This window comes from Diprion similis, chromosome 3 (genome assembly GCF_021155765.1).
Source record: "Diprion similis isolate iyDipSimi1 chromosome 3, iyDipSimi1.1, whole genome shotgun sequence".
NCBI classification, from domain to species: domain Eukaryota; kingdom Metazoa; phylum Arthropoda; class Insecta; order Hymenoptera; family Diprionidae; genus Diprion; species Diprion similis.
This window is the reverse complement of record NC_060107.1, coordinates 9,964,423-9,992,278: the sequence shown is the minus strand read 5'-3', so window position 1 is coordinate 9,992,278 and position 27,856 is coordinate 9,964,423. Positions and strand designations below refer to the sequence as shown.

Sequence of the window (27,856 nt, the reverse complement as noted above, 5' to 3'; positions counted from 1 at the left end):
GTGTTGAACGTTTTCTACTTGATATTGAGAATACGTACGCTGTAATTCGGTTACAATCCAGCCGATGCAGCAGAGCGTCGTTCAGATGCAAGATGGCGCGCCGTTTCAAAAGTGGAAGGTTTGAACCGTTCGAATGGAACAGTCTCACGCGCAGTAAGCAAACCTTCAACATCCAAGCGTCAGGGTTTGAATATCACGAATGGTTTCTGCTATCTCCGGCGCATGCGACCATGTTTCCATCTGTCATGGATCCCGGGAATAGTTTGCTATCGCGTATACGGAATAATGAAATACGTTCTCGATGAAAAATGTGGCGAACAATTGAAAACACATAAGAAAAAGAAAGTGCAACTATGACTTGGTGTTGAAGCTGTGTCAAGTTAGTGATTTGAGGTGTACAGGCGAGGAGAATTGGCGTTTAAAAATGAGCCTCGCTGGCACGGGCTGCTTTCTGTCATTTCGGAGTCGGGAGAGAGTGGAAACGGTGAGTAATTTCTCAACGTTTTTCCACCGTTTCTTTCCATATTTTTTCTCCAAACACCCCATTCGCATTAGGAAAAAAGTGATCAACGTTCGCGTTTGCGCCTCATCGCTAAACTTCCAAGAAAACTGAAATTCCCGTCGTACACTTTGTTAGAGCGGTAAAATCCACCGAATTCAACCACTAAATTGAACGCTATTTTATCACGCTTTGCCGTAAGTGTGTATGTATTCTTACCTGCGTATACACAATGACCGTCGTGTTCAAAGACTGCGAGATACCGGGTGGATTGATTGTTTACATTATGACTCTTTTCGAATCAACAAGCGGATTTTTTAAATTCTATAGTTAAGCCAGACATTCGCCCGCTTTGTCTATACATTTTGTACGTCCGTTTGCGTTTTAAAATATTGCCGCGAATTTTTTTTTTTACACACAATCTGCGATCGTCATTTCTTCCTTTTGATTGATCGCGACGATATTTTGTTCCGCTTTTCTTCGCCGCGCTGTCGGCCAATTCGATAAAGTGAAAGTGTAACGAGACTTCTCGTGTTGTGTTGTCGTTACACATTCACTGGCATTCTTACACATCGATATATGCACACCACGATATCGCGGTTCCCTGACACGTAATAGCTATTTAGAAAATTATTTTCACCACTCACCTTTGATCGATTATTCGTGTAAAATCTGGTCAGCTTGTAATATTCAGCTTTCCAGACCGCGAATGACGCTATTATGGACAGCCTAGTATCGATAGGAATTGTTATTATTATCTCGAGGCACTTTCCTCCCTAATCCTATTGAAAACAAATAAAAGTCAGCCTGTACTATGCAAGGTTTCCCCCCTTTTGCCTTGTACATCGTGTATTGTTATTGCAATCTTTCGACTAGGACAACCAACGCGATGTTTCGATCAGCTTTAAAGCTGGTAAAGGTCATGCAACATCTGCCAGCGACATCCGCATTTTTTTTTTACACTCGCTTTGTGATTATTTTAGGAAATATGCAACTTGGGTGTTAATTAACGACTCGGCTTTTTAGAAACTCGTTTCAATTTGTCATAACGAAAAACACGCTATGGTGATGTATAAAAAAATTGGAGAGTCACACTTTTTTCCAGTTAAATCAGTATCGTTGATCTGCAGAATATTCATTTCTATCCAGAAGGGAATCGTTTGAACAGAGAAAGTTTTCGCAAACGTTTATCAACTCTAATGTAAAAATCAATTAAGTACAATTGTTTTTTGTTCATGTTATGGCGAAAGCTTTTTTCAAAAAGTTACAGAATATGAGAAATATATTAAGAGCATTTGTTATTTCGAAGTCGTCTGAAATCTAGTAAATTTGAATTATTCATTATATCTTGAAATCTAAGATTTCTTTCCCCTTGATACATACGTGATATGAATATGACATTTTAAAAACACGAATAAAAGTAAAAATGCAAAACATAAGAGCAAATTAATTTATGAATGAGCAAATAATTATACGCTGGCATTCCTGCGGGTAAAATTGTTTTTATACTCCTTCGCGTTTCCACTCTTTAAGAGACATAAATATACATACATATGTTGCACATATGTATAATATATGTACAGGTGTAATAATATTACAATGCGCGTATTGTAGCAACTACTAAAAGACAAAAATATCACATATTATCCGACCGACACCGTGAAACGTGTTCATGGTTTTCAAAACTGTTTTTAATGACTCGAACAGAATTTCATCACCGAGTCAAAAATAGAAGAAAGATTTGACATTTTGCGTTGTGTGCTAAATTTTTTCTCTCCGGTAAGGAGGGGCAGGGGGGGGGGGGGGAGGGGAGGGAATAGAATGCTTCGGCGAACTTGAAATTGTTTCGCAAATCCTTCATTTTTCTATCTATATGCAACATATGCCGTATAACGTATGTATGTACGTATTATACCTATAAATAATTATATATCCGAGAGACACTAAGCCTGTCATATTCTCGGTGGCGACTGCACCGTAGATTTAATTTGAATTTAGATACTGAGTTTGTAATCTGATAATCGAATGAAACCTTACATTCCTATGCGTGGTATTGCCATTCGTTGTTTAAGGAGAAGTAGCAGAAGACAAAAGCTCTGGATAAAAGTTTAGATCCGAAGATATCCAAACTGCACGTCGTTATAACATCTTTCCATGTTCACAGTGCTTGTATTTAATCCAACTTAAGTAATTTCTAGTCATGGTTACTGATGTACAAAGTCCTTAATTATTATCACTTTTTATTTTGTATCGATAACCGGAAAATATAGTTTTATAATGTCTCGTTATTTTCTTCGAGTATTGATATCAACCGATATATTCACGTCAAAGCCTTATTTGACTAGAAAAAATGTAGTAATTTTAATACATTAGGTTTAATGTCGATACCTATTTTACTAGATTTTTCTGAGGTATGTAATGTAACTATAACTAACGAATGAGATTTTTCTTATAGCGCGGAAATCCATATCGACAAGTATATATCGCTGCATCGATAGATAGGGTAAATAAAAATTTTTCATTTCATGTTTGACAAATTGTTCACAGCAAGAAATTTTACAGCTCGTGCATTGTGTATTATTATATATACCAAATAGGTGCGTAAATCTTTCAACGATTCCATGATTATAACATGAGTAGTTAAAAGCGATAAGTTATCGTTAGAAGTTTTCGCCTCGGGACCATAAATCTGGGATTAACACTTCAGTCTTTGCTCAGCCAACAATCATGTGAATATTTTTTATTTATATGAGGAATTCCATATGATGTAGTACGCTTTTTTCATTCGCACCGTCTCTGATCATATCTATAATTTCTTTTCACACTTTTCTATGACCTACGAAAAGACTGGCTATTGAAAAGATCAGTTTTAAAAATCGTTTATGTGTTTCTCAGAATTGAAGACCCATCTGTATTCGAATTTAAATCTAAAAAAAAAAAAAACCTTTAAATAATATGAAAATTACTAGAAAAACACATTTTTCCCACAATTTTTTGCATCTTTAATGATCAATGTACAATGTCAATCAAATTCTTCAAATAAACTGTTTTGGTACAGAGAAAAAATTCCGATGCAGAAAACATACAGTTTCGTAAGATCTACAATTCACGCAGAATATACAATTTGACCGAGAAACGTGCATGTTTAAAAAATCATCGCATAAAACCCTTGAAGTAACCACTTATTTTCAATTTTCTATGTAAAGTAGCGAAAGACTATTAAAAAAAAAAATTAAGAAATTTAAGATGACGGTGAAGAAGCAAAAGCATTCGATTTCACGTGAAATGTCCCGTAAACGATTCAAACGACACGATTGATTACAATTATTCTTTTCACAAGGGACTTGCTAACGTCCTAATTTTGTTGGAAAAAAGGAAACAGCGTTAACGAGTGAGTCACCCCGCGGCGTCGTTTAATGTTGAAATTAGCATATTCCACTGTCGTTCAATTTGTTCGGTTGACGACGGGATGTAAATGATTTGATTAATTAATTGTTTAATTAATTAACCGGTGACTAAAACGGGAAGTGCGACGCCATTTCGTTGTTTAACCGCTGCTGCTGCTGCTGGTGCTGGTGCTGCAGTAATTTGTTTCATTTTACCGTGTCGTTACACCTATAGCTGACCCCAATACAGTGACCAGCTAATTCCTGCTACATGTTTCAGGATTTAAAAAAATTATCAAACCAAATCCGAGCGATCGATACCAGGTCATTTATAATTTATACCTTAATTGTACTCGAACAATTTTCCATTATGTATAATCTACAGTCTACCTCGATATATAAAAAGGGAAATATATTCAAGCAATGTAAACAAAATACTCTTTTCCTGTAGTGACTACACTTTTTTTCCCTCAGAATGCATTATACATATTTAGAAGATTTATCTGTATAGCCTTAAATAGTGTCAAGTAATCACAAAACGTGGTGACTGATTTGGTGACGTCATTCGTTATTAAAAAACCTGAAATTTCTCTGAATTTTTAAAGCTTGACGATTATTTTTTTTACGAGGCTTTTTTACAAATACAGTTATACGCGCATCGTGTTTGTAAGATTTATTCGAACTAAACAAAAAAAAACTAAATGGTTTAATATTATATTGTATCTTACACTCTCTGTTTTTAATTGTTTAATTCGCACTCGACTGATTATATGAATAAATAATGATTTTGATCCTTCCTCGAGCATTGCCGCATCAATGCAAAAGTCAATTTCCTCCCCCAAAAAGCTGACTTAACTTCACCCTCGACCATTTCTTCCTCTGTATTCACAACACGAATCCAAGATGGTGGGTATTATGCTTATGAGTACCGGGGGTTCAGAACGCCCCAATAGAATCTGAACTTTTCAGAATTCTTCAATATTTTCCTGCTATAACATCCGTTATCTCATGCCTGAGAAGAATTTCATTTTTTACAATTACAGTAGAAAATCTCGTGAAATAAGTGTCGTTACAACAGCAGTTTGAATAATGCCGGTATTACCCTGGTGAAATTTTTTATACAGATCTATGAATTTTTACAGAAATTGAGACGTTCGGTATTATTTGGTACAAAAATTGTACGAAAATTTGCAAATAGCTAATCTTTTTTTTTCAGGCTCAAGTTTGTAACGTTATTGAAATTATGGATCTTTAGAGTAACTCGTTATTTTGCAACTTCAGAGAATTACCGGAAATTTAATTGACCGTTAATAAAGCATGAAAAAACTCAGATTTTGTAAATTCAAATTCTTGACTTATTCTAAAGGTGCAAAATCAACGTTTCGATACGGTAACGTCACTGATGTCAGCCTCATCTCATGTCAATGTTGCTAACTTCGTTTCATTGTTTCTCTACCCTTTCGCCCAGGTGAGTTCTAAGACCTGCAGTGGCGTTACGAAGATTACTACAGCATCGACTTTTTGTTATTTCATTTACCCCTCCCTCCCCCCTCTTATTATGCCGTCGTTCGTTCGTTCTTCTCATACGATTTATAACGCGAGATTTATCCTTATAGCGCACACAAAGCGCCGTTCCTTCACGTTATTTATCATGCACGGAAATGATGTTATATGCTAATTTTGACATATAGTTATGCATTTTTAAGTGGGTTTCTTTTTCATACGAACTGCTTGCGCAACAGATTCGGTGAAGGATTCGTGTCCGTTGGCAAATTTGATGCACCATACAGTCTTAAAGCATTTAAGTCTAGAAAACTTTGCAAGTCAGATGACTCGACAGCGTTGAAATGTATTTCATCATGCGAAGTTATGCTTTAGACGTCATTCTTCGTTAATCTTTCGTTTACCATCGACGTAGTATGTAAACAAAGAATCCTCATTCGTCATCAGATGAGACAGCTATGAATACTTCAGATAACGATTATACAACAGTTCTCTTTTTCTATGGTCCACTTCAATCCAGGAAAGTACTCCGAAATGGGTTTACCATGAGAGTAATTTCATTTTGATGTACAAACTATATTCCAATCTCGAAATAAGTATTTTTATTCGCACGCTACTTAGCAGCTTTGTATAGTTCGTTAGCTTTGTTTAAAACTTTTTCCTTATAACATAAGTTATAAATTTTGGTTTTGTTAGGCTTCCTTTCACTCTGGCAAAACTAGTGAATACTAGATAAAGTTTAGATTAAGAAATACTTTGCCCTACATAGTGGTACATGGGTTCACTATATCTCTGTCCTATAAATTCGAGTTGGAATTAATTCAACGGTAAAACGGAACTCAACCCATGTACGATCCCATGCATCCACAGTTGCGATGGTTCGAACTCTCTCATTCTGAGTTCTGACCATAAAGGAATATATATAACTATATTAGAATATCTATAGCCTCAAGTTCATCGTCATCTCATGTTCTCAATTAACTCGTCATAAGTTTCATTTACTCTCCAATACTTTATTATTATAAAACTTTTGATCAAGTTTGATGCAGGATCAAAACTTCAGGTATAGTAATGTTGGTTAATGGGTTCCCAGTGGTCCACTTTTTTTTCGAATCAAAATTGGAACGAGTTTCCTTTCTAACAGTAAGTTGATTTTGTACGCCGACGAGTAGCGACGCAAGTGACAGGAGGATGAAACGCTACGTTGATCATAGACTCATAAAATTGCTATAGAAAGAAGACTCGTTTCAGTTTTGAAACCCATTAATCAACATTACTGTACAGTAATATTCATCAATGCTTTAACTTTCCAGCTGCTTGGTTTTCGATCCGAAACAAAATGCGAGTTCAATTCTATACGAATTATGTGACAATAACTGTCGATGAAGTTGACGTAATAGAACGGAAGTAATTTATTTTCACATAATTCGTATCGAATGGAATTCACATTTTATTTCAGACCGAAAACAAGGTAGTCAAAAGGGGAAGTAATTAATTGATTTTGAAAAATAAAGAGGTTCTCCGACAATAAAGCAAATGCAGCGAAACACAGAAAATACAGAGCAAACAAAAAAAAAAAAAAAAAATTGCTCTCAAGTTGCCGTCTAAAAAAGGCTGTCTTGCGGCTTAGATTCCCTTGTTTAACCTCTTCGCGAAGAGGTTAAATATACAGGGTGAAAAGGTACCTTTTGGTCCAATACTATCGCCATGAACTTGCATAAATAATATCTCTTGACTTTCGTTTTGCCCGTAGAAGACGCGTCATTGAGTGGCTGAGGTAGCCTTCCAAGGAGCCAACTCTGACCAGGAAAGGGTGATCGAGACGTTGGGTGCCAACAAAAGGATCGAAGGCGTTTGGACGGTGGTACGCGAAGTGCCTGTCTGCGGGTAATGAGGCAGGTGGTGGTGCTGGAGCCGGCGGGCAGCGTCCTGGTCATCAGACAGACGTCCCTTGGTGGTGGCGTGACTAGCGTGACGACGTCGAGTGCAGCTTCGCATCAGAATCACACTGTGGTACCGGTCACAGTGTCAACGAGCGACCAGAATCAGAATAGAATAGTGGTTGTGAGATCGTCATCGAGCTCGTCGACGACAGCCTCGGTCAGTCAGAGCGCCCTTCACTCAGCCCTGCAACAGGCCACTCGGAACGCGATCAAGGTTGGAAATAACAACGGTAAACCAACCTCCGTCAGCACCACCGTGAACAGCAACTGTAACAACAACAGTCAGACAGACGGAGGCTCCATTTCTGGAGCCACAAAGGAGAACTCTTCGTCGGGAAATGGCAACAATATTAACAACAACAATAATAACAACAACGTTAATAACGTCAACGCCAATAACAGGGTGAACGAGGGATCGTCGAAGGTGATCGTTGGAAACGGTGACGAGGACGTTGGAAGAGGCGAATCCGGCTGCAAACTGAGCAAAGAGAACACCAGCCTCGAGGTCAAAACTGACACCGAGACCAATTCTGGTGAGGATTGTCTTCTTGTACGTTAGATTCGAGAACGCGTTTCTCACTCCAACCGGCTGTCGACGATCAGGGGAAATTCGTACACGGCAGACGTCTTGTCAGCATCGATTCCGCGTTATCTCAATTCCTCGATCTGCAGACCGATTCGAATCCTTGGGGAGACCCGGTTCGGTCTGCCTCGGCTCTTTGCCAATTTATAAGAATTTCATGACGTTTTTATGTGTGCCCCTGTCGACGTGTTGGCTTCCAAACTCCTCGAATTTGGCAAATCTCGGGCGAGAGCCTTGGCCGGTCAAAATCAGCCCCAGCCTCTGGCTGATTCGGAATATGACATGTGACGAATAATCCTACGATTCGGATTACTTCTTGTGAGGGAATTCTGTACGATTTATGGCGTTTCTGGGCTTAGGCAGTTGGCCGATTTTAAAGCGTCTGATACCAGCGCGAAGAACAGTTTTGATTTTGAGAAACCTGTAAGTAGAAGTTATCGAACTCTGGATAAAAAACATTTGGGAAGCACAACAGCTATGCTTTAGGTTTGTGCTTATTGCGAAGCAACCATTTTGAGTTGTATTTTGAACTCCTTTAGCGATACTTACTTTTTGTTAAGATATTATCGCGTCGATCTCAGATCAGCGTTGCATATCCGGTGTCAGAGTTGTTCAAAGTTTTGTTATATATCTAAATTCTCTAGCAAGGATCTACGCACTGTTTTTTGGCAATGGTAACATGTGTGTCGTATGCAAACACGTGAACATAGCATTTCTAAAATAATCTATAGTATACTTACACTAAAGTACATATAATGCAGACTCGGATACTGTACCCATAATGCTGACGCTGTACAGCATTTGTAATTGCGAAATTAACTGCTGTTTAGGTATCGTCTTGCGTCTACGTATTACAAATCACCCCCTGAGGTGCTCCAACTGTAACTGCGGAGACGTGGCGTTAATGAATTAGTGGATTAATAGATGAGTATGCATCAGTGAGAACTCAGCTCAGTGAATACATTTCAATGACCTGGTAGATATGTTGGTAATAAATCGTAGAATGCAAGGTGTTTATAGGCTCGTACATAATTTTGTAAATCATCCAATTTTTTAAAGATATGGTTTACGGCAATTCACTTGTCTGAAAGAAAAGAAAGGGAATTCAAGACTGCGAAATTTCCTAATGAAAATCCACCCAAAATCAAGAAGACTGTATGAAATGGTACGAAAAATCGAAAGTATATCGATATATCACGTTATAGATTTATTTGAAGTTCTGAAATAAGTATAGTCTCAAGACTTGAAAGTATTGAAAGAAAGTGAAAGAGTCTAAAAATTAGTAACACAAAAAATCTCTCGCTTTTGATGATTTTTGTCAGACGTAGGTAAGCCGTCGTGTAGCCGTGCCTGGATCGGGGGGAAACAAGCCGTTGGAATCGGGATTTTAGGTGTAGGGTAGGTAAATGCTGGCGGATGGTTCGGGTGGCGGCCACCAGGGCGGCGTCCAGGCTAAGCTAAGCCTGGCAGCAACCCTTAGGTAACTATATCCGTGACTGACTGGCTCGCTTGATATCGACCCTCGACCCTGCACGAGTCCGTCCAACCTCCGACCCTCCGACCTCGAGCGACCCCGAGAGGCCTCCTCCGGGGGTGGAAAATATTGGGCGAAGGAGAAACGGGCCTCGTCGTAATAGCGATTCTAATTTCCGAAACGGTTCTTAATGATTGGCCTAAATGTAAAATGTAAAATAGGCGTTATACACAACCTGGGGTGTCCAGGTGTCCGTGTACCTTACACGACTCCGAGGGTTGCGTAACCTGAAAGTATCTTCCCACCGTTCTCCGGGTACCGGCACAGCCAGCGGGGGTGGCAATCTTATTGATTGTCTTAGCCTGAATGTCTCGTGTAACGCTAACGCCTAACACCCCTGGGATTCACGTGTAAGTGCAAGCTGGTATAGGAAGGAAGGACGGAAGGAAGGAAGGTAGGAAGGAAGTGAGGATAGTTAGGTGAGAAGAGAAAGAAAGATGAGACAGAGATAGAGACAGACAGCTAGTTGAAAGAACCGTTGCCAAGTTTCTATTTAAAGCCAAAGGGTAGCAGCGGGTTGCTGCTGTTGGTCGTCAGTAATTTACGAGCTTGGTATCCAGGGAGAAGCTGGAAAAAGGAAAGAAAAGAAGAACAAATTGAAATAAAAAAGCCACAAGGAACAAAAAAAATTAAACACAGAAATAAGGAGAACACGAGGAGAGGTCAATGGAGGAAAAATAGCCAAACAACTTTGACACCCTTCTAGAGCCTTGCAGATCCAAAGAGAAGCTTTCTATATACACGCGTAGGTATAGAAAACGTGGGCTTTTGACACGTGACCTACTTCCCCGACGACTTTCAAACTTTGCATGATGTACGAGACTGGGAAATTTATCGCCGCGCTAGGTTATTATACGGCGAGGTTATTCTTTAAAAAAAATGATTACCCCTCTCCTAAGAAACGGTGTCGTAAAAAAAGAACTAAAGTATTCCTCTTCAAAGAGAAAACCAAATTATCCACGAATAAACATCGTTTCCGTAATTCTCGCATTGGTTCCCGTTTTGTCGCTCCCGGATTCTTGTCCCTAGAATTCCACCCCCTCCCCATCTGCTCGTCTTTTCTAAGCGATAAATTCGTCGCTATATGGGGTCAATGTAAGGTGGCGGCACCATTCCCTCGAATTGCAATGCAGCCCGACGCGTGAGCCACGTGTCTGTTCGTCGTGTGTATGCAATATGCATGTATGTACGCGTTCATGTGGAGAGATCGAGTGGAGCACGAGCACACCCGGGTGGTACCTTGTAAGGGATGGCAGCGAGGGATGTAAAGTGCGCGAGCGCCGCGCCGAGCGGCCACAGGGTTAGGTACCATCTATAGGATGTTTAGGAAAGAGGGGCTGCTGGTTGCGCGCGGGAGAACGAAGAGCCACGGGATTCGAGGACGGAGGGTGGACGTGGGAGGGGCGGACGAGGGGAGTAGGAAGCGAGGAAGAAGAGGGCAAGAGGTAGGAGACAAGAGGAGGCTCACTCTGCGGCTCCCGCCGCTCGGGAGCAGACAAGCAGGGCCAAACACAAACTTATTCAAAACTATTTTATTAACAATTTGTAAATAACACTCCTTACTCTACTGTAATAAAGCGAAACAACAACAACAACAATAAAAAAAAAAATCATAAAAAAAAAAAACAAGAAATCACTAAAAACGTTTAAAAAGAAGTAAAGTAATAAAAATCAAAACCACCACTACGCAACTATATCCAAATCCACTCCAGTAAAAAAAGAATTAAAAAATAGAAGGAAAAACACACATACAGAAGAAGAATTTGAAACAGAAACAAAAGAAAAGAAAATTATAACCGTGTAATGTTTAATCGCGTAAAATTTTGAAATGAAAAAAATTTAATCGAAAAATTTAAATACTAACAAAATACAAGACAAAAGGAATAGAAGGAAAACGCAAATTCATTATTTTCTCAAAAATTCTCAACAACGAAACACTACGATTAACTGATTAACAAAACTCACTAACTAACCAAATAATTACCTACGCATAAAACAGAAGCAAAAGAAAACAAATAAAACAAAAGCAGAAAAATAATCAACCAACACACCAAATAAACAAACTTAAACGTAAATCGCAAGCAAATGCAATTTTTCATTTAATATGTGTGACCCTTACATTGTTTTGTCCTACCGCGGGACGGGTTCAGTGTTGTAACTTAGTATATAAGGAAAATAAAGTTCCGAACCGTCGAAAAGACGTATCAATTGTACGTACTTATATACCTTTGTGCCCTGCTGACAAAGAATAAGGGGGAAAACCGTATTTGAAGAGTTGGAGGAAAGATCGTTGAGAAAAATAGTTGGGAGACGAGATAATAAAAAAAAAAAAAAGAATTTTAAAACAATAAAATTAATAATAATAATCGTATATAATCAGGGCTTTAATTTTTTATATTATACGTATAATATAGTAATAACAATAATATTTATAATAACAATAATAATAACAATAATAGTACAGACATTAAAGCTACAAAAGAGATTGGATAACAATCGACTTAGCGTCCTGAACCACGTGCACTGGGAGTATATACGCCACGTGCGCGCTAATTGCTACTAATTGCTAAGCTAAACACTGCACTAAAAACTTAGTTTGAGACGTCTTGACTCTTGACTTTTGGCGAAATAAGAAAAAAAAAAAAAAAAAAAAAAAAAAAAAATCTCGATTCAAAATCGAACGATAATATTATAGTTATATAATAACTCCACTTATATTTATGAATTTTTTTATCAATCGATTTGAGTGGCTGTGCACAATATTATTGGGATATTCTGCGGTTCAGTAATAGTAATAATATTGATAATAATAGTAATAATAATAATAATAAAATTATTACCTCGAAGTGTCATCCTTGAGTATATGACAAAGTTCTTCGTTGTCCCGTTTGTCAACAATCACCTACAATCACTGGATCATACTTGTACCGCCAATTAAACTTGGTGGAAATTAACGCACTAACTTCTCTTCTCACCACGATCTTTAATCATTTTCTTGGGTCACACCACGTGAGCTCTTTGTACGAATCCTTTTCAAGAAGATAAAGAAAACAAAAAAAAAAAAAAAAAAAAGTAACCATCTTTGATATCCTATCGCGGTACATCATCGCGATTGTGCATCGATTTCCGTGTACGTTCAAAATACTACAATAATCATTGAATAAAGTACTTTTGCTCTTGAAAAGCAATTCCTTTTGACATCCACACATCGCTTTTGACTTCTGCCCTGCGAGTTCAGACCAGAGAAAGTAAAACATAAATAATAAAAGTAACAACAATAGTAATAACAACGAACAACACTAGCATATCGTTGACCACAGTCAGATAACGTGTCCATCTGTCTACATTCACGTTAGATAATTATATTATCCGAGTGATACAAGAGGTTGTGAACGATGGCGGGATACAATCACGCGAACACGCGTGCGGTCTATCATGGCACCTACCCAACGCCACTTGCCCCGAGTGAGTCGTTTTTCCATGTACAGTAGTTTTAGTACGAATTTTTGTTTAATACTTACACGTACCTTAAGGTCATTACTGTGAAAAAATTATTTACGTTCAGGCATGAAGCGTTGCAAAGCGATAATACCTTTTGGTTTAAGAAGTTGGTGTTCTTAGAGCTCTCGAGACGTTTATTCACACTGCTATTTTAGAAATAAATCTGTTGAAATAAAATGTCAAACTAACGGTGAGCTAGGAGCCTGTACACCTTGAACAAGTTGCACATGGTTGTCAGATGAGGTATTCCCGCTTTGATGAATATTCGAGAAATGACTTGAGCCACTCCGTGATAAGTCCGGTTGATATCAACGATAACACACCGAAGCAACGCCGTCCTCTCAAGTTCCTGGCATTGACACAGTTCAGTATAGTACGAGAAGTCGTTTCCAGCGCGATTATTTATCAGCTGCCTATAAGCTGATTACGAGTTCGAAGTACACACGTGCTGTGTGTGAGCCATAGACGACATGAAAAGAATGCAACTTATATAAGATAATAGTATAGCTCATAGTCGTCTCTCTGTTCAGCGATTTTTTCGACCGATGTAAAGTAGTATTCATTAACGAGTTCCCAGTGGCTTGCTATTATGTTTAAACCAAATCTGAAACTAGCTTTCTTTTTAAGGAATTCTTGCGTCTATAATCAACGTATCGTTTGTTTCTCCCGTCACTTCCGTCGCTAGTCTTTGACACTAAAAATGGAAAAAAATGTCTCAATTTTGATTCCAAAAGAATAGTGAGCCACTGGGAATCCATTACTGAACATTACTGCGACTAGCAATAAAAAACGGCATGGATTTCTAACAAAGTACCATTAATTTTTGTCCCACATGTGACTGTCGTCATCATGGAAAGACGGCGACCCGATAAAACTACCAGAGAACTTAGAGACCCTGCCCAGGGCCGAGCACTTTCCGACACAGAGGCATCGATGGAACACTAACGAGGTGAGTCTTTAGCCAATTGATAAACGGTCATCCAGTCAGTTGCCTGGATGGTTGATCACCATCCAAATGCAAAACGGGGTGCTGGTTCGCATCCAGACCCAGGTCTGGGTTCATCGAACACACGGTACCATGTCCTTCTTCATGGAATTCGGAAACACCGTAAAGCAGCCGACGACTATGCCTGCTCCGGTGTTCCTCGGTGACCCCGGCTGGCTGGTTGGCCTCCGGCAGCCCCAACCCGGCCGCTTTCCGCCCCCGGTAACTCCTGGTGCCCACCACCCACCCCCGATCAATAGTGGAGAAGAGTAGCTAAGCTTAACGGAACTGAGCACACGCGCCTAGACCCTTTGCTTCTCGGCCCGTTCAGGGCTGGCATTGCATGCACGTGTGGCCGTGTATCCGATGAATCCTGGACGTCGCGTTACCCTGAAGGGGTAGGACCACGCGATCCCGTCGGAACTCGTGCGGGAAGGACGAATTCATTCCAGATATAAACGTTCTGGCCGATAACCTTATAGCCTCCGAGTCTCGCAGGTTATTTTTGCCGTTAATTAGTTGTTCAAAAGTTTCACTGACACAGTTGTGTTCTTATATATGTATATAGCATAGGATTAACAGACGGTTGTTTCGAAATTTTTATTCTTTGACAGTCGACGGACGATACTGACATTAATTATAAAGTCTTGGATTCAAACTGCTACCTGATTCATTCCTTGCTTGTTTTTGTACGGTTGACTTGCTTTTCAATTAACTTTTAGGTATTGTATGTTTCTGCGCACGCGGTAACCGAGTTTCTGACATAATTCTTTATATCAACGGTAAAATACACATAAATTATTACCTAATTAGTCGGGAGGACTTTGGCGGTATTTTTGCATGCAGTGTCACGCTCGGCTATGAATTATGACTCTTTAATTATGGTTCGTTAATTATCTCAACCGATTGTTACCTTGGCTTCGTTTTTGTGAGGCTCATATACCCAACGGGTACCGAAAAATTATCGTCTTTTTACAAAACTATTTCACCCATTCAAGGATCACATCTCTCGCAACTTCGAAAATTTAGTGGTTAAGTTCACTTCAATCTAAATAAGGAAGTTTAAGAATTTACAAGTTGGATTGAAATGAGCTTGAATAGACGATTCGCAAACACCTTTCAGAGAATAAATGCGGAAAGCACGAAAAACGACAAACAAGATTGTGAAGAACAATATTTACTTAAGCGCGGCATAAATGCTCTCACAGAATCAATACCATCGACTTGTTATTCCAGACGAGAGTTTAAAATTGATATCCATACCTCCGTGCACACTCGCGTACAACAGCTAGGATAGAGTGAAACGTGAAAAAATAAATCTCCCCGTTCACCAGCTCCGAAAAATACTGCTTGTAATTCCACTAGATCGAAGAGAAGCTTTTAAAATTGATTTTGTCCCATAAATTGCTAGTAAATCTTTCGTGGAACGTGGTAGCTGTAATAATTTCTGATCACTTAAGGCTATAAGTTCTATAATGGTTTCAAGACACCGTCATAATGGTGAAATATGGAATAGCACATATCTTTTTTTCTTAAACGGTATCTGAAGATACCAAAAATATTGTAAATATTAAAAAACAATCTTCCATGAACGTCCGAACGAAGCAGACCCAAAGCAAATTCCTGGTCATTGTAAAATCGTTAATCGCAGTGTTATGACCTGCTTAGAAGTAGTCTAACACATATCTCGAACCGTAAAATGTATTATAGCATGATTCATTAGGATCTTGACAGCTGACGAGGAATTGATTCGAATTGGTACGGGTTCAGAAATTGGAGGGACCATTTCAAATCCATAATATCGATGGACCATTGGGGTGTTCCACATATACAGTACCTGCGGGTTTTTCGACCTGCAGGTTTAGTCAGGACCGGGAATTTGTTTTAGCCGCGGTTTTATGACACCGGTAATGGGATTGCTGGCTTAACTCGATGCTGCACGGACGATGTCACGTTAATGACTCAGTCGAGGATTATAAGCCAAGCGCTGGTGATTGTGGATCGACTGGGTATCCCATCACGTTTACCAACGTATGTAGCATATTGGATGCAGGGTCGTGGATTCTGGACCAGCGGATAACTGTAGTCGTGGTCTATTTCATTATCACGTTACCTAACGAGTGCGGTTTACCCTTTCCTGTTTGCGGTAGGAATACTTGATTAAAGTCATCGTTAATTACTCAACAATAGTAATTGATGGTATCCACACCACACGCTTACAATTAGTCATGGGAAAATACTTGTCCTTCGTGAATCGTCGCCGCTGCTCACGCTGTGAAAAATGTAATTGTGTAATCGCTGCATTACTTCCTGTTGTCGAACAAGAGCTGATAGCGTATCACACGGTAATCTTTTGCTACTTCGCAGGCCTTTTCGTACCACAAAATTCACTTACAATACCTTGGATGTAGTAAAAGTACCGATAGTCAGTCACTTATCTCACTATTAGTTACTTGTTTTATAACAGGGTTACTTTCTGTCAACTTTTTTAGGTCTGAAAGTTACTTTTCTCACTTTTGTTGAAACGATTTGACGGCTATCAGTCTTGTGACGTGCATCTCTGAAGACCGTTGACTTGTCAATAGTCTGAAAGGGTTTAAATTTTCAACGTATAGGGGATGACGAGTCTACATAAAAAACCGTAACCAGTAACCGTTGCCGATGGGAGTTCTGTGACCCTAAAAATCGAACAAAACGAACAACACTAATGTCAAAAAACGAAGAAAGACGAAGGGAAAAAAGGCACGTTTGAAATAGGTTAGCAAAGCAGCAAAAATTCCGTAGCCAGCTTCAGAGCGACTGCCGTGATCGTGCGAGGCCGGAATTCGGAATTCGGAAGTGTTTTAAAATTCAGTCTGGAACCTCTCGGCCTGCTGAGGAGACTCCCTCCCAAAGTAGGTACTATACAGCACCTTAAGCACGATCAATCGGTCTTGCGTGTACCGAGCAATCGGCTCCACTCAGTAGTAGTTTGACTCAAGTTGGAGATATTTCGGCCTCTTACACACGGCCAAAGCTGCCTCCTGGTATCGATGTGATGGAAGTTGGTAACGTCACTGTAGCGATGTATGTTCAAGAAAAATCCTTGCTTCGCATCATTAGAATTCTCCAAAATTCAGTAAACCATACTGGACCAAACAAACCCATACCTTTAAAAAGCGAAGCCTTTTTCAAAGTCATTAAATTTTTTGCTGATGTTTCGTGACGTCAACGTTACTTACTTCAATCTTTTTGATATCGTCTAACCGGCATTGACACGACGTGTGCCAGAGGTGTGTTAAATAGTTGCACACCATTGCAAATCCGCGCACTACATAACTGTCTGTGGATGTAATCCACCCTTGCATCATGAACCGGGTAAACGTCACCCTACACAAGCTAACTAGTCGTGTTACCATGAGCCTCCCCCCCAAGCTATACACTCTATGACCTCTTTCGCGAATGGGGGCGGGGGTGGCAGCACTGACGGCCAAACCGAGCCGCACGGAGCGGGCTGCCAGAATGCAAATGATCAATTAAGCGATTGTAAATCACTGCAACGTTATTGTACCAACACTCGTGTATGTGCATGCGGGGAAAGGGTGCCAAGGGATTGAGCCGGGGTGCATGCATGTCGGGTTCACCTATCTGTCTCCCTGCTCCGCGTTTCCCGACCCCATCCAACCTGTCCCTTCTGCTACCAGCCGCCCCTGCCACCCTGGGGAATATTTATATCTGCAGCCCCATCGCCCAACGAGTTCGCCCTGCCGGAAGATAAAGGTGAGGCCGTCCCGGCCCTCGAATAACCACCCCCAAAGGCCACCGACTAACCGCCCGTTCCTCCCAGCCTTGCCAACTAATAGTCTCCCCGGACTGACTATCGCTGGTTCAATTTTATACTTTATTAATAAATGGACTGTGATATATGGCCTTGGCTTGAGGTTTATTTCATCAACGAAACTGATCCGACTTTTTGGTGGTCAGTAAAATAAGCATATCGTACTGTGCACACGTTACTCAGAAGGTTAATTTTTATTTTCACGTATTTTCCACATCTCGGAATGTGCAAAAGACAATATTATTACGTGTGTTTTTGAAAATTAGCTATTTTTAATAAATCTTTTAAAGTCGACGGACCAGTTTCGAAACAAGATTTTTCTCGCATGAGTTATACGATTGGTCGTATTTTTCGTCCGGAGATAAAAATAAATGACATAAATTTGAATTAGATCAACAATCTGCTCATAATGTGAGATTGTACCGTCAAACTTATCGTGATAAACTTGCAATATGAGATCTGTAAATATGAATCTCTACTTTATTTTCTTTTCAACAATTTGTATCCGTCAACTGTTTTCCGTGTTATGTGGTCCTTAATTTTCGTGCTCAAATATAGGCGGAAACCGAGTATTTATAGCGTGCGAAGAAGTAACGCGATAGCTGGTTAGCAATCTACATAACCAATCGATACTGTAGCTGGTTTGAAAACAGTGTCACATAGGTGTAAGGCACCACCAAAGCCGAATTGTAGATTCTCTTTGGAGGGAGTTTGCATATCTACTTCCTTGAGATGATCCCTCTTCGAGACAGCGTCTACGTGATATTGAATTTATGGAAATATACGGCCTGCAAGTCGGACTTGAAGCTCTCTTGGATTGAATAATGGCGGTGGGGGATTTTCGCGGTTCTCTTGACTTTAAAACCCGCCTGAAGAAATATGCTCTTGTGCAGTAAACAAACGTCAAGTCTTTATAATAGTTTCCTTAACTGATTTTATCCAAAAATTCATCAATTTCGGCTTCTTTGAAGATCCAAACAAAGTTTTTCGCCTATTCACTAGACATTTGTTTTTTGTTTTTTTTTGAGACGGTTCAACTGAAATCTAAAGATTTAGGATTGTTCTCGAAGATGGTATTCCTAAAAGACGAAATAAATTATTTCAAAATGTAAGTGTTCCCCACAATTTTTTATTTGAAATCGTAACAGAAAAAAAATCGGTTGGAATAATTTTGAAGCATAAACTATTTTTGCGGTTATACTACACTATCATACTTGTGGTAAAAATTTCTAACAAAGTAACGCTGCTTGTACACCGATAACGATCAAGGGGATGATGATAACGCCCCGTGAGATGGCGCTCGTCACGTTCGCGTGGAAATCGCGAATCAACTTCACCCAACTTTACCCCGTGCCTCACCCTCGTCGCCTAGAATTGCGCTGCCTTGCCTTCCGGGCGCCAATCAATACCCGGCTCTTTACATAGCGTTCGCGAAACCCGTTGGTATGCCCGTTACATATGAACCATACGACACTAGGTCGACACGGCACCACGTGCTTGTGTTTATGCATGTGAGTTAACGATTTCAACAAAAGCAGCCCGTACTCCTCATACCAGAGATTACTCGTTCCGTTAATTCGCGGCATTCTGCCTCGTCATTTACACATCCAATATCCACCGTAACGTTTTTGAAGTCAAATATATAACGATTTGGTCTTGGGACCCTCTCAGGGTACGTCTCCCATTAGTGACTAAAATTTAACCCGATGAACCTGACTAGTAGAAAGGTTAAATGACTGGTGTTAGTCCAGAACCCCACTAGCACTGCCATCGGAGTCCAATGAATTTGATTCATGGATCTTGATCAGGACGTGTACAAATGACAACCTCGTGATTGTTGATCGGGCATTGGGGGGCAAATTTGAGAACGCGGATTCTTCGACGTGACTCCTTCGGGCTTTAACTGTTCCCAAGCCTTCCGCGTTAAATACCAACAAGAGTATTGATCTAAGCTTGAAACCACGCCTGATAAAAGCTAGCGATCCCCACTCTTAACGGGGTTGAAAATATGTCTGTATTTCAGGAAATCGCTGCCATTTTGATAAGTTTTCAAAGGCACGCGGAATGGCAGAGTCGAGAGGTAAAAGTTCGCCCAAGAAGTGGATCGATGCTGTTATATTCACGGAAGAAGGTACGATATCGGCGAGATGGTTATTGCTGGAAGAAACGAAAAGACGGGAAGACAACTCGCGAGGATCACATGAAGCTAAAGGTAGATAATAGACTCGGGTGCGTTGAATAGATGGCGCCGACAATAGACAGTGTTAGTTGAATTGAGCTCATCTGCTTGAGATCTAGGTGAGTTTATCATTGCCAAGTGACACTGTTCACTGTCGGTGTTGACTGAAATGCTTCATGAAATTGACTTTCGAACGACGTGCAGGTTCAGGGAGTCGAATGTATATACGGTTGTTACGTTCACTCGGCTATCCTGCCAACCTTTCATCGGAGATGTTATTGGCTGTTACAAAATCCGGACGTTGTTCTTGTTCACTATTTGAACGTCCCTTATCCGGACGGAGATGCAAAACTAGCCGCGTTACCACCGTGCCTCGCATTACCGCCGGACAAGAAAGAATGGACCCGGGATGAACTCGCTTCTCAGCTGAGGCCAATGTTCCTCGGTGGAGACGTGGACTATGACGATCCGAACGCGACGCAGCATTCTAATCACCCGGTTGACATGATCGTCACTCAGCTCCTCGACAGACAAAGAGCATCCAACACCCCGTCGACTGGTGGAGCTCAGCTCGCTCCCAGAAGACTAACGCCCGACAATCAGGTTAGTTAGTTGTCGATATATTCATTGTAACGTCATGAGAAGCACTCGAGGTACCTTTGACCTGATTGTTTTACCGACAAAAATGATGATCTGCAAGGTTACTTCCACAACGGGGGGTCAGCAGCCTTCTTCCACAGCACCGAACGCACCTAGGGTATACTCGCGACATTCCCATTCCACCCAGAACCAACAGCCAGCACCCCTGGTTCTGAGTTTACAGCAAATCCAAGGAGGAGGTGGCCTCTTGATTCTAAACAGTCAGCCCTACCATCAGCAACAGCAACAGCAGCAGCAGCAGCAACAACAACAACAACAGCAGCAGCAGAATCAGCGAATTGAGATGAGGCAAGTTACGGAGCAGCAAATAGTCCAGCAGACGAGCGTCGACAGGGAGCAGCAGACTCAGCACGAATTGGATAATCAGGATAGCATGCAAAGGTCGAGCACTCAAACACTGCCAGCGTCCAGTTCGGTGGTGACAGATTTTGCCGAAACCTTGGACCTCAGTCAGGAAGACATTCAACGGACGTTGTCGGCGAACATGGTGCCTCCTGCTCCGTCGCCCTCTCCAGCTGACGACAACATTATCAATCCAATGGATTTCATCGATTCCTCAGACGACGTTCTCGTCAATTTAGACGCCTTTGACGTGTTTGGCGATCTACCAGAGCTCCACGACTTTGAAACCGAGCAAGCAAAAGCCATTGAAAGAGGCAGGTCAGACAGCGATGCGAACTGTCATCCGAACACAGCTCACATCGCCGAATACAGTCCTGAATGGAGTTACACAGAGGGTGGTGTGAAGGTAAATATACAATACTCACCTTCCTGGAGTACAAAAAACGACTAACTCATCTCGCGATTAGGTATTAGTCGCTGGACCATGGACGGGTGCTAGTGGCTCTCAATCTTACTCGGTCTTGTTCGACGCCGAACCAGTAGAGGCCTGTCTGGTGCAACCTGGGGTACTGCGTTGTCGATGTCCAGCGCACGCTCCTGGTCTGGCCTCCCTTCAAGTAGCCTGTGATGGTTTCGTTGTCTCTGACAGCGTTGCATTTGAGTATCGGCGTGCACCAACAGCCGAGCCAAGTCCCGAACGCGCCCTCCTAGACAGGCTGGCCGACGTCGAAGCCCGTCTCCAAGGTCCTGGTCCTCCCTCACCAGCAGCCCACTTCGAGGAACGGCTCGTCGCCTATTGCCAGGTGCGTGAAACCAAGCCCAAACAAGTTGAAAGCTCAAGAAGTTCTTGAGCTACTAGAAAATAACGGATAACGAACCAATTTTGCTATTTTTGAAAACCCATGGGCAGTTGGAAGGTCTGGATCCAAAATGTACCAGCAACCCTCAAGTAGCCACCTTTCTTACTTGCTTTAGGACGCTGTAGCGCGGCCTTGGCAGGTCGGCGCTGAGCCTCTGCAGTCCGGTGGACCGACTCTTCTGCACTTGGCTGCTGGGTTGGGTTACTCCAGACTGGCTTGTGCTCTCCTTCATTGGAGGGCTGAAAATCCCAGCACCGTACTGGACGCGGAAGTCGATGCTCTTCGGCAGGATGGAAGCGGACTCACGCCACTTGCCTGGGCTTGCGCTGCTGGACATGCTGACACAGCTAGAATACTGTACAGGTATGTATGTACTATAGCATCTGAATTGATAAGGAAAGAAAACACAACCTTAATGTGTCACTTAATACCCACGTCGTGTTCTTTAACGATTAAACATGACCCCATACAGCACAAGTGTGTTAAAGAGATCTAACTTTGGTGTTATTATGTATGTACATTGTGAAATTGGAGATTTTCTGGTTGAATAACAATTCGTCCGTGCTCGTTTCTTCAGTTTTTTATATTGATATGGAAGACCGATGTTGGTGCATCAGAAAATTTTCAATCGTAGATCGAAGATGATTTCAACTTGCAAGCAGGAGTTGAAAAGTTTCAGATTTAAGAAGGTTACCTAAAGATTCTACTTCTACTTAATTACATCTCCAAGTATCGTTGCGCGTATGTGAAGGGTGAAACAGAATCAGTAAATCTTGAAACTTCAAGTCCATCTTGCATCTACATGCGTCGTAAATTTGAGCTGTTTTCCGTTCAACCATTAAAATGCTTGCAGTGAAAAATTCTAAATGTTACATAACATTTGCTAATAAACTTGTTGAAATGTGCATCATATAATTGTGGCTAAAGTTTTAACCATAAACCTGTACTGTATGGGATTATAATAATGAATGACATGATATAGCTGTTCACGGGGACAAGAATAAAATCATTTTTAAAAAATAGGTGGAACGCGATGGCGTTACGAGTGAAAGACAATCGAGGTAGAAGCGCGACTGAGATAGCATCGGGAAACGGTCATTCGATGATAGCGGAAGAGTTGAATCAGTTAGAAGCACGGAGGCAGGACGAAGGGCTTTTTTTGCGTCCAGCGAGCCCTAGGAGACCTTCCCAAGACAGTGGCCTTGATTTAGCGCTATGTAAGTTCCCAGCCAATGTCAAGTAATAGTTTATACCGTTAAAAGGGAAAAGTAGACTGTACACTCGCGTCGGTTTAGCGAGGGGAAAGATTCCGTATGTGCATCGTGTATTAAGGGGATGATTGTCGATGAAACACAGGTGGCTCACCGCTGTTGGACAACATGGAGTTGTTGCAAGAAGACGAAACATCGTTGAGCCTTGGCCAACAGAGAATGGAGAGTACTCCTAGTGCTCCCAACCCCCAAGAGACTGTAGGTCCGTACCATCCTCGTATCTCCTTCTGTCTGTTTGTCTGTCTCTTGTAACACTGTCGTCTACTTTCTGAATGTATGAGAAACACCTTCTTACATAAAGTACTAGACAATACTCTTCTTCCTAGATGAATATTATACGTGAGTGTATACGCACATTGGTATTTCTATCTGTTTCTCGGCTGCGTCACATAGAGTTAGACAAATACTATGACGTGCTATCCTGCAACAACTTTACGTCATTATCTAACATTATGTTATATATATATATATATATATATATATGTATATTGTTCATTAACAATCACGACTCCTAACCTTCTAACTATTGCAGTTTCTTAGCAGTGTTGGGTGTTGGTGTTGCTTGGCCTTGGTAACTGTTCTTGGATATACTATATATCGTTTGTGTGTAACAAGTTATATTTACATGTTTCCCATGTCGTCTATTATATAACAAATTAACTCACACCACCCTTCTTATTATGCATATTCATCACAAACTTTGGTACCAGAAAGGCTGCGTTCCTAGTGTTGAACTCATTCGTACTATGCTTCATATTTCACGTTTCACAAAAAGCATCCAGCATCGTTTCATCAATCAGGCTCTTAGTGCATACGAACTGAACATTAGCAACAACCTTTCTGGTACAATATATGTACGGGTAACTCACGTTATAAGGACGCTTTTGCTATGTTCAGCCTGTAACGTTCCTTCGCTCAAGGGCCGGCCTTATAACACGAGAAAACTCTTTGTTTACTGTGTATAGCCGTTATTATATATTCATACCAAACGAAATAATGCGATGGCTTTGATTGTACGTTGTGATTGATGTGGTTTCAGCGATGTCCATATAGTGTACAACATATCATACATACGTGTATATTCTTTCTCTTTGAGCTATATCGGTCACGTCCGCATTTCCCAATGATTATTATTTCCAGGGGAGGAAGATGCCAAAGTACTGACCTTGGCAGAACAGATAATCGCAGCGCTTCCAGAACGAATAAAACGCGGTGATGGAGAACCTCCCTCGCCATCTTCACCCCCGTCACCGCCTCCGCCGTTAACACCATTGGAAGATGCCTTGATGGAGCAAATGGTGACTTAAAATCCAAACAAAAGCATAGTTAAATCGCATATGAAAATTCGTTTTAGTTTCCTTAATCAACGTTTAATCGTTTATACAAAGAACGGTGCACACAAACTGTCACATAATTTGAGAAGTGTAATTCCAAACAATCATCGTACAAGGCTCGCATATTTATTTTCTTGTGTATCAATTTTTTATTCTATCTGTGACAAATGTCTCCCTAAGAAACCTATATGGTAGACATCCTGTGAACCTGCGTTTTAATCCCGTTTGCAAAAAGAAAATGGCGTAGCTTTTTCCACTTTCGATCACCTGGTTGACATCGGTTTAATTTCAGCCTCTGGATTCGGGCGAACTGTTCGATTCGTATCGGGACTGCGGCGGGGGAGCGGCATCAGTGTCAGACGTTGACGCTGATGCCAGTCCCTCGAGTCCATCGAGCAGTTGTCTGACGCCAGACTCGCCCTCGCCGCCACCGACGACTGCGGATTTTTGCGAATTCCTCCAACTCCAGCTCCAGCTGGACGGTGGGAATGGTCACAACGCTCGTTACGGTTACGAAAATGGTGATCGTAACGTAGTTTTGGGCGGGGGTGTTTGCGGCGGTGGTGGGGGTGACAGTGAGGCCGATTTGAGCAGATTGACACTCTCCGACCGGGAACAACGCGAACTTTATCAAGCCGCTCGAATGATCCAGAAGGCTTATCGCAGCTACAAGGGACGCCAACGCCAGGAAGAAGCCGAACGACACGCTGCCGTACTCATACAGCAGTACTATCGACGGTATAAACAGTACGCTTATTACAGGTGCGATCAAGATGTCATATTTTTTCACAACACAATTCTACACCGAGAGACCGTTGCGAGATTCGTGTCAAGATCGAGGGGCCAGTTACTGAAGGAATTGAGAAATTCAGCAGATGGAAATAAAAAGGAACTCAAAATGCCTTAAGATTTCTTGAAGTGATGAGAAATCTGCAATCAAGATATATCAAATCGTTGAACATCGTTGCGAATCACTTGACGTTAAAGAAATCGCGCGGTAAACGAAGGAAATCTTTGGAACCTATTGATTTCTATCTGATCATGTCCTGCTTTCCGTAATTTCCAGTTTACCAAGTGGTTTCCAATAATTTCCCAGAGCTCTAGGTGATTTCCAATGATTCTCTGCCGTCCGGAAGTCATTGAGAATCACCTGGAAAACTCAAAAACCATTGAAAATCACTTGGAAACAACGTTGATGAACTAAAATCATTCGTTTGATTTCCAAGTGAATGGCTCCTCGGTTAAGATTGCTGATTTTTTTCAATGTACGAAACAGTTTTTGAAATTTCTTCAACTCTGAATTTTACAATCAACTTAATAACCGAGCAAAAAACAGCTAAGTTTAATGCGATATCCATAAAGTTTCCAACAGCTCAACTTGGTTTGAATTTTTTTTTCATCACATCAAGCACCGATTTTTTGATTCAAGTCCAACTCGAGCCAGACTTTTATGAATTGAACACTTTTTGCACCTGTTCTTGTGACAAAAATCTTTCTATTGTCATGATAACGATTTTCAAGTACATAGTCCCCTTTCCTCGCATTACGATTCTTTCACTTTATTTTTAGACAAGCAACTCGAGCAGCGTTAGTTATCCAGAGTAACTACCGCAACTACCGGGCTCGTCCTGGGTCTTCCAGCTCACGACAACAAGCCGCTTACCAACAGGCCGCCCATCAAGCCGCCAGAAAAATTCAGCAGTTCATGAGGCAATCCAAAATCAAGTAAGCGGATAGACACTGAAATTTAGGCCTAAACGTCCAACTAGTGGGCACCCTAGATGTCTCAACGAGCACAAACCAGTAATCACTGACTGTTGTCTATTGTTTCTTCTACTCAATTTTTTATAAATTAAACGCAATCCTTATCATACGAAACATTGTAACGTACAGCACCTTTCATCTTCTTGTATACATATATGTTTGCGCGTCACTTTTTTCCCGTGATATTTTTTATGCTCCTACAATTAACGGATCTGATTCTACAGCTGTGATTGTTAAACAACAATGTACAGTTGATCAGTTCGAGAGAGTTTTTTTTTCTTACGTGACTAAAAAATGATCGAAGATATATAAACCGTGTCGTTTGAGTTGACTTAAAAACTGTAAAATTAAGGATGAGTCGATGACAGAGATCATTTTTTCTACTGCCGATTCGTACGGGATCGGCTTGAAGCGGAAGACATTTGAATGGTGTCTTAGGAAGGTACGAAAAAGCTCCGTTAGTTGGTGGGTGGCACGAAAAATCTAAAAATTCTCGGGTAAGATTTAACTACTTTAAATATTCCAATGAAATAACGGTTGTGTGTGTGTGTGTCAATGCAGCTTGTCATGGGACGAGTCGCGACCGGTGAGTATAATAATGCAACCGACGCATAGTGATGAAAAACGAAATCTGTACTTTTGGAAAGAATGTAATGCACTCAATTTCAGAATTTCTCACAATAAATATGTAAAATTTGATTAGAAAAAAAAAATTCCTAAGCTTATCAAAGTCTGGAGTAAAATATCAGTATCCTTACAGAAAAAATCTCAAATTCAGGACTAACCCCGTAATGCTTAGGGTGTATTTTCAAAGATGAGAGTTTCTCCTTTAAAATAGTTGGGTGTAACTATCAAGTTTTGAGTCCGGGCTTTCAAGTTGAGGGTAAGCCCCGAAATTTCGAGAATGTATTCTTTGAGGTTCAACCCTGAAAGTTGCGGTTGGGAAAGGGTGCGATTAAAAATGTAGAATGATTAGAACTAGCAGTGTCTGAATATCGAATATTTAAAAACGTGATAATCTATTCGATAGAATTTGGAAATATGGTAAATTGAAATATCCAAAAGTCAAAATATGAAATCTTCGGAACAAATAAAAATTTGGTATTCTATGTATACTTAACCTTTCCGTATTTTGATTTTCTTATACTTCGACTTTCCATTTTTCAGAATTGTAAAAAATATATTCTGACGTTTTCGAAAATTCGATATTATGTCCCTCCTATTGTCTAGTCTCCCAACATCTTTCTCTCACCCTTTCTTAAGGATACAATTAAAAATCAGTTGCATGCCGTTTTAAAAATTCCCCGTTAACGATTAGAAAAAATCACAGATAGACTCAATTTTTCAATTCGCTAAATTTTTTTTTTTTTTCCTTTACCGAATAATTTCGTTTCTCCAGACTGCAGAGCGCCAGGGCCGTCGCAAACGCGAGCGCGAGGCAGCCGGGACACACTTCACAGGGGGCTGTTGCCCTCCAAAACTCGCCCTCATCTAGCCCAGGGGCCAGCCTAGCAGCCGCGAACCACGATGCCACCCAGCAACCAAACATCGTTCATCCTTGCCATCGGTAGCATCGGGTGCCGGTTTTAACCAGAAGCAATGCCACCGTGTTTAGGTATTTCTGTTTTACTGGCTAGGTAAACGGCACGAGGTATAAAAAGGAGAAAAGAAAGGGAAAAACAAACTTAACGTTGT

General features: G+C 40.9%; 1 protein-coding gene across 5 annotated transcripts; it reads left to right on the top strand.

Annotated features, from left to right (window-relative positions):
* The first annotated feature begins 161 nt into the window (after nt 1-161).
* On the top strand, nt 162-27,819 carry LOC124404230 (calmodulin-binding transcription activator 1). Of its 5 annotated transcripts, none has more exons than XM_046878197.1 (14): nt 162-484; nt 7,142-7,864; nt 13,807-13,898; nt 19,775-19,963; nt 20,135-20,533; nt 20,631-21,338; nt 21,400-21,735; nt 21,908-22,155; nt 22,816-23,009; nt 23,149-23,265; nt 24,204-24,361; nt 24,690-25,159; nt 25,967-26,122; nt 27,561-27,819. In XM_046878197.1, the coding sequence occupies exons 2-14, from the start codon at nt 7,279-7,281 to the stop codon at nt 27,730-27,732; spliced, it is 3,825 nt and encodes a 1,274-aa protein (XP_046734153.1). In that variant the 5' UTR covers nt 162-484; nt 7,142-7,278; the 3' UTR covers nt 27,733-27,819. The 5 variants fall into 5 exon arrangements, with proteins under 5 accessions (XP_046734153.1, XP_046734157.1, XP_046734155.1 ...); XM_046878201.1 differs by lacking the exons at nt 162-484; nt 7,142-7,864 and adding exons at nt 12,107-12,913; nt 26,723-26,747; XM_046878199.1 differs by lacking the exons at nt 162-484; nt 7,142-7,864 and adding an exon at nt 12,107-12,913 and having other exon boundaries at nt 24,690-25,135.
* Nucleotides 27,820-27,856: the final 37 nt, after the last annotated feature.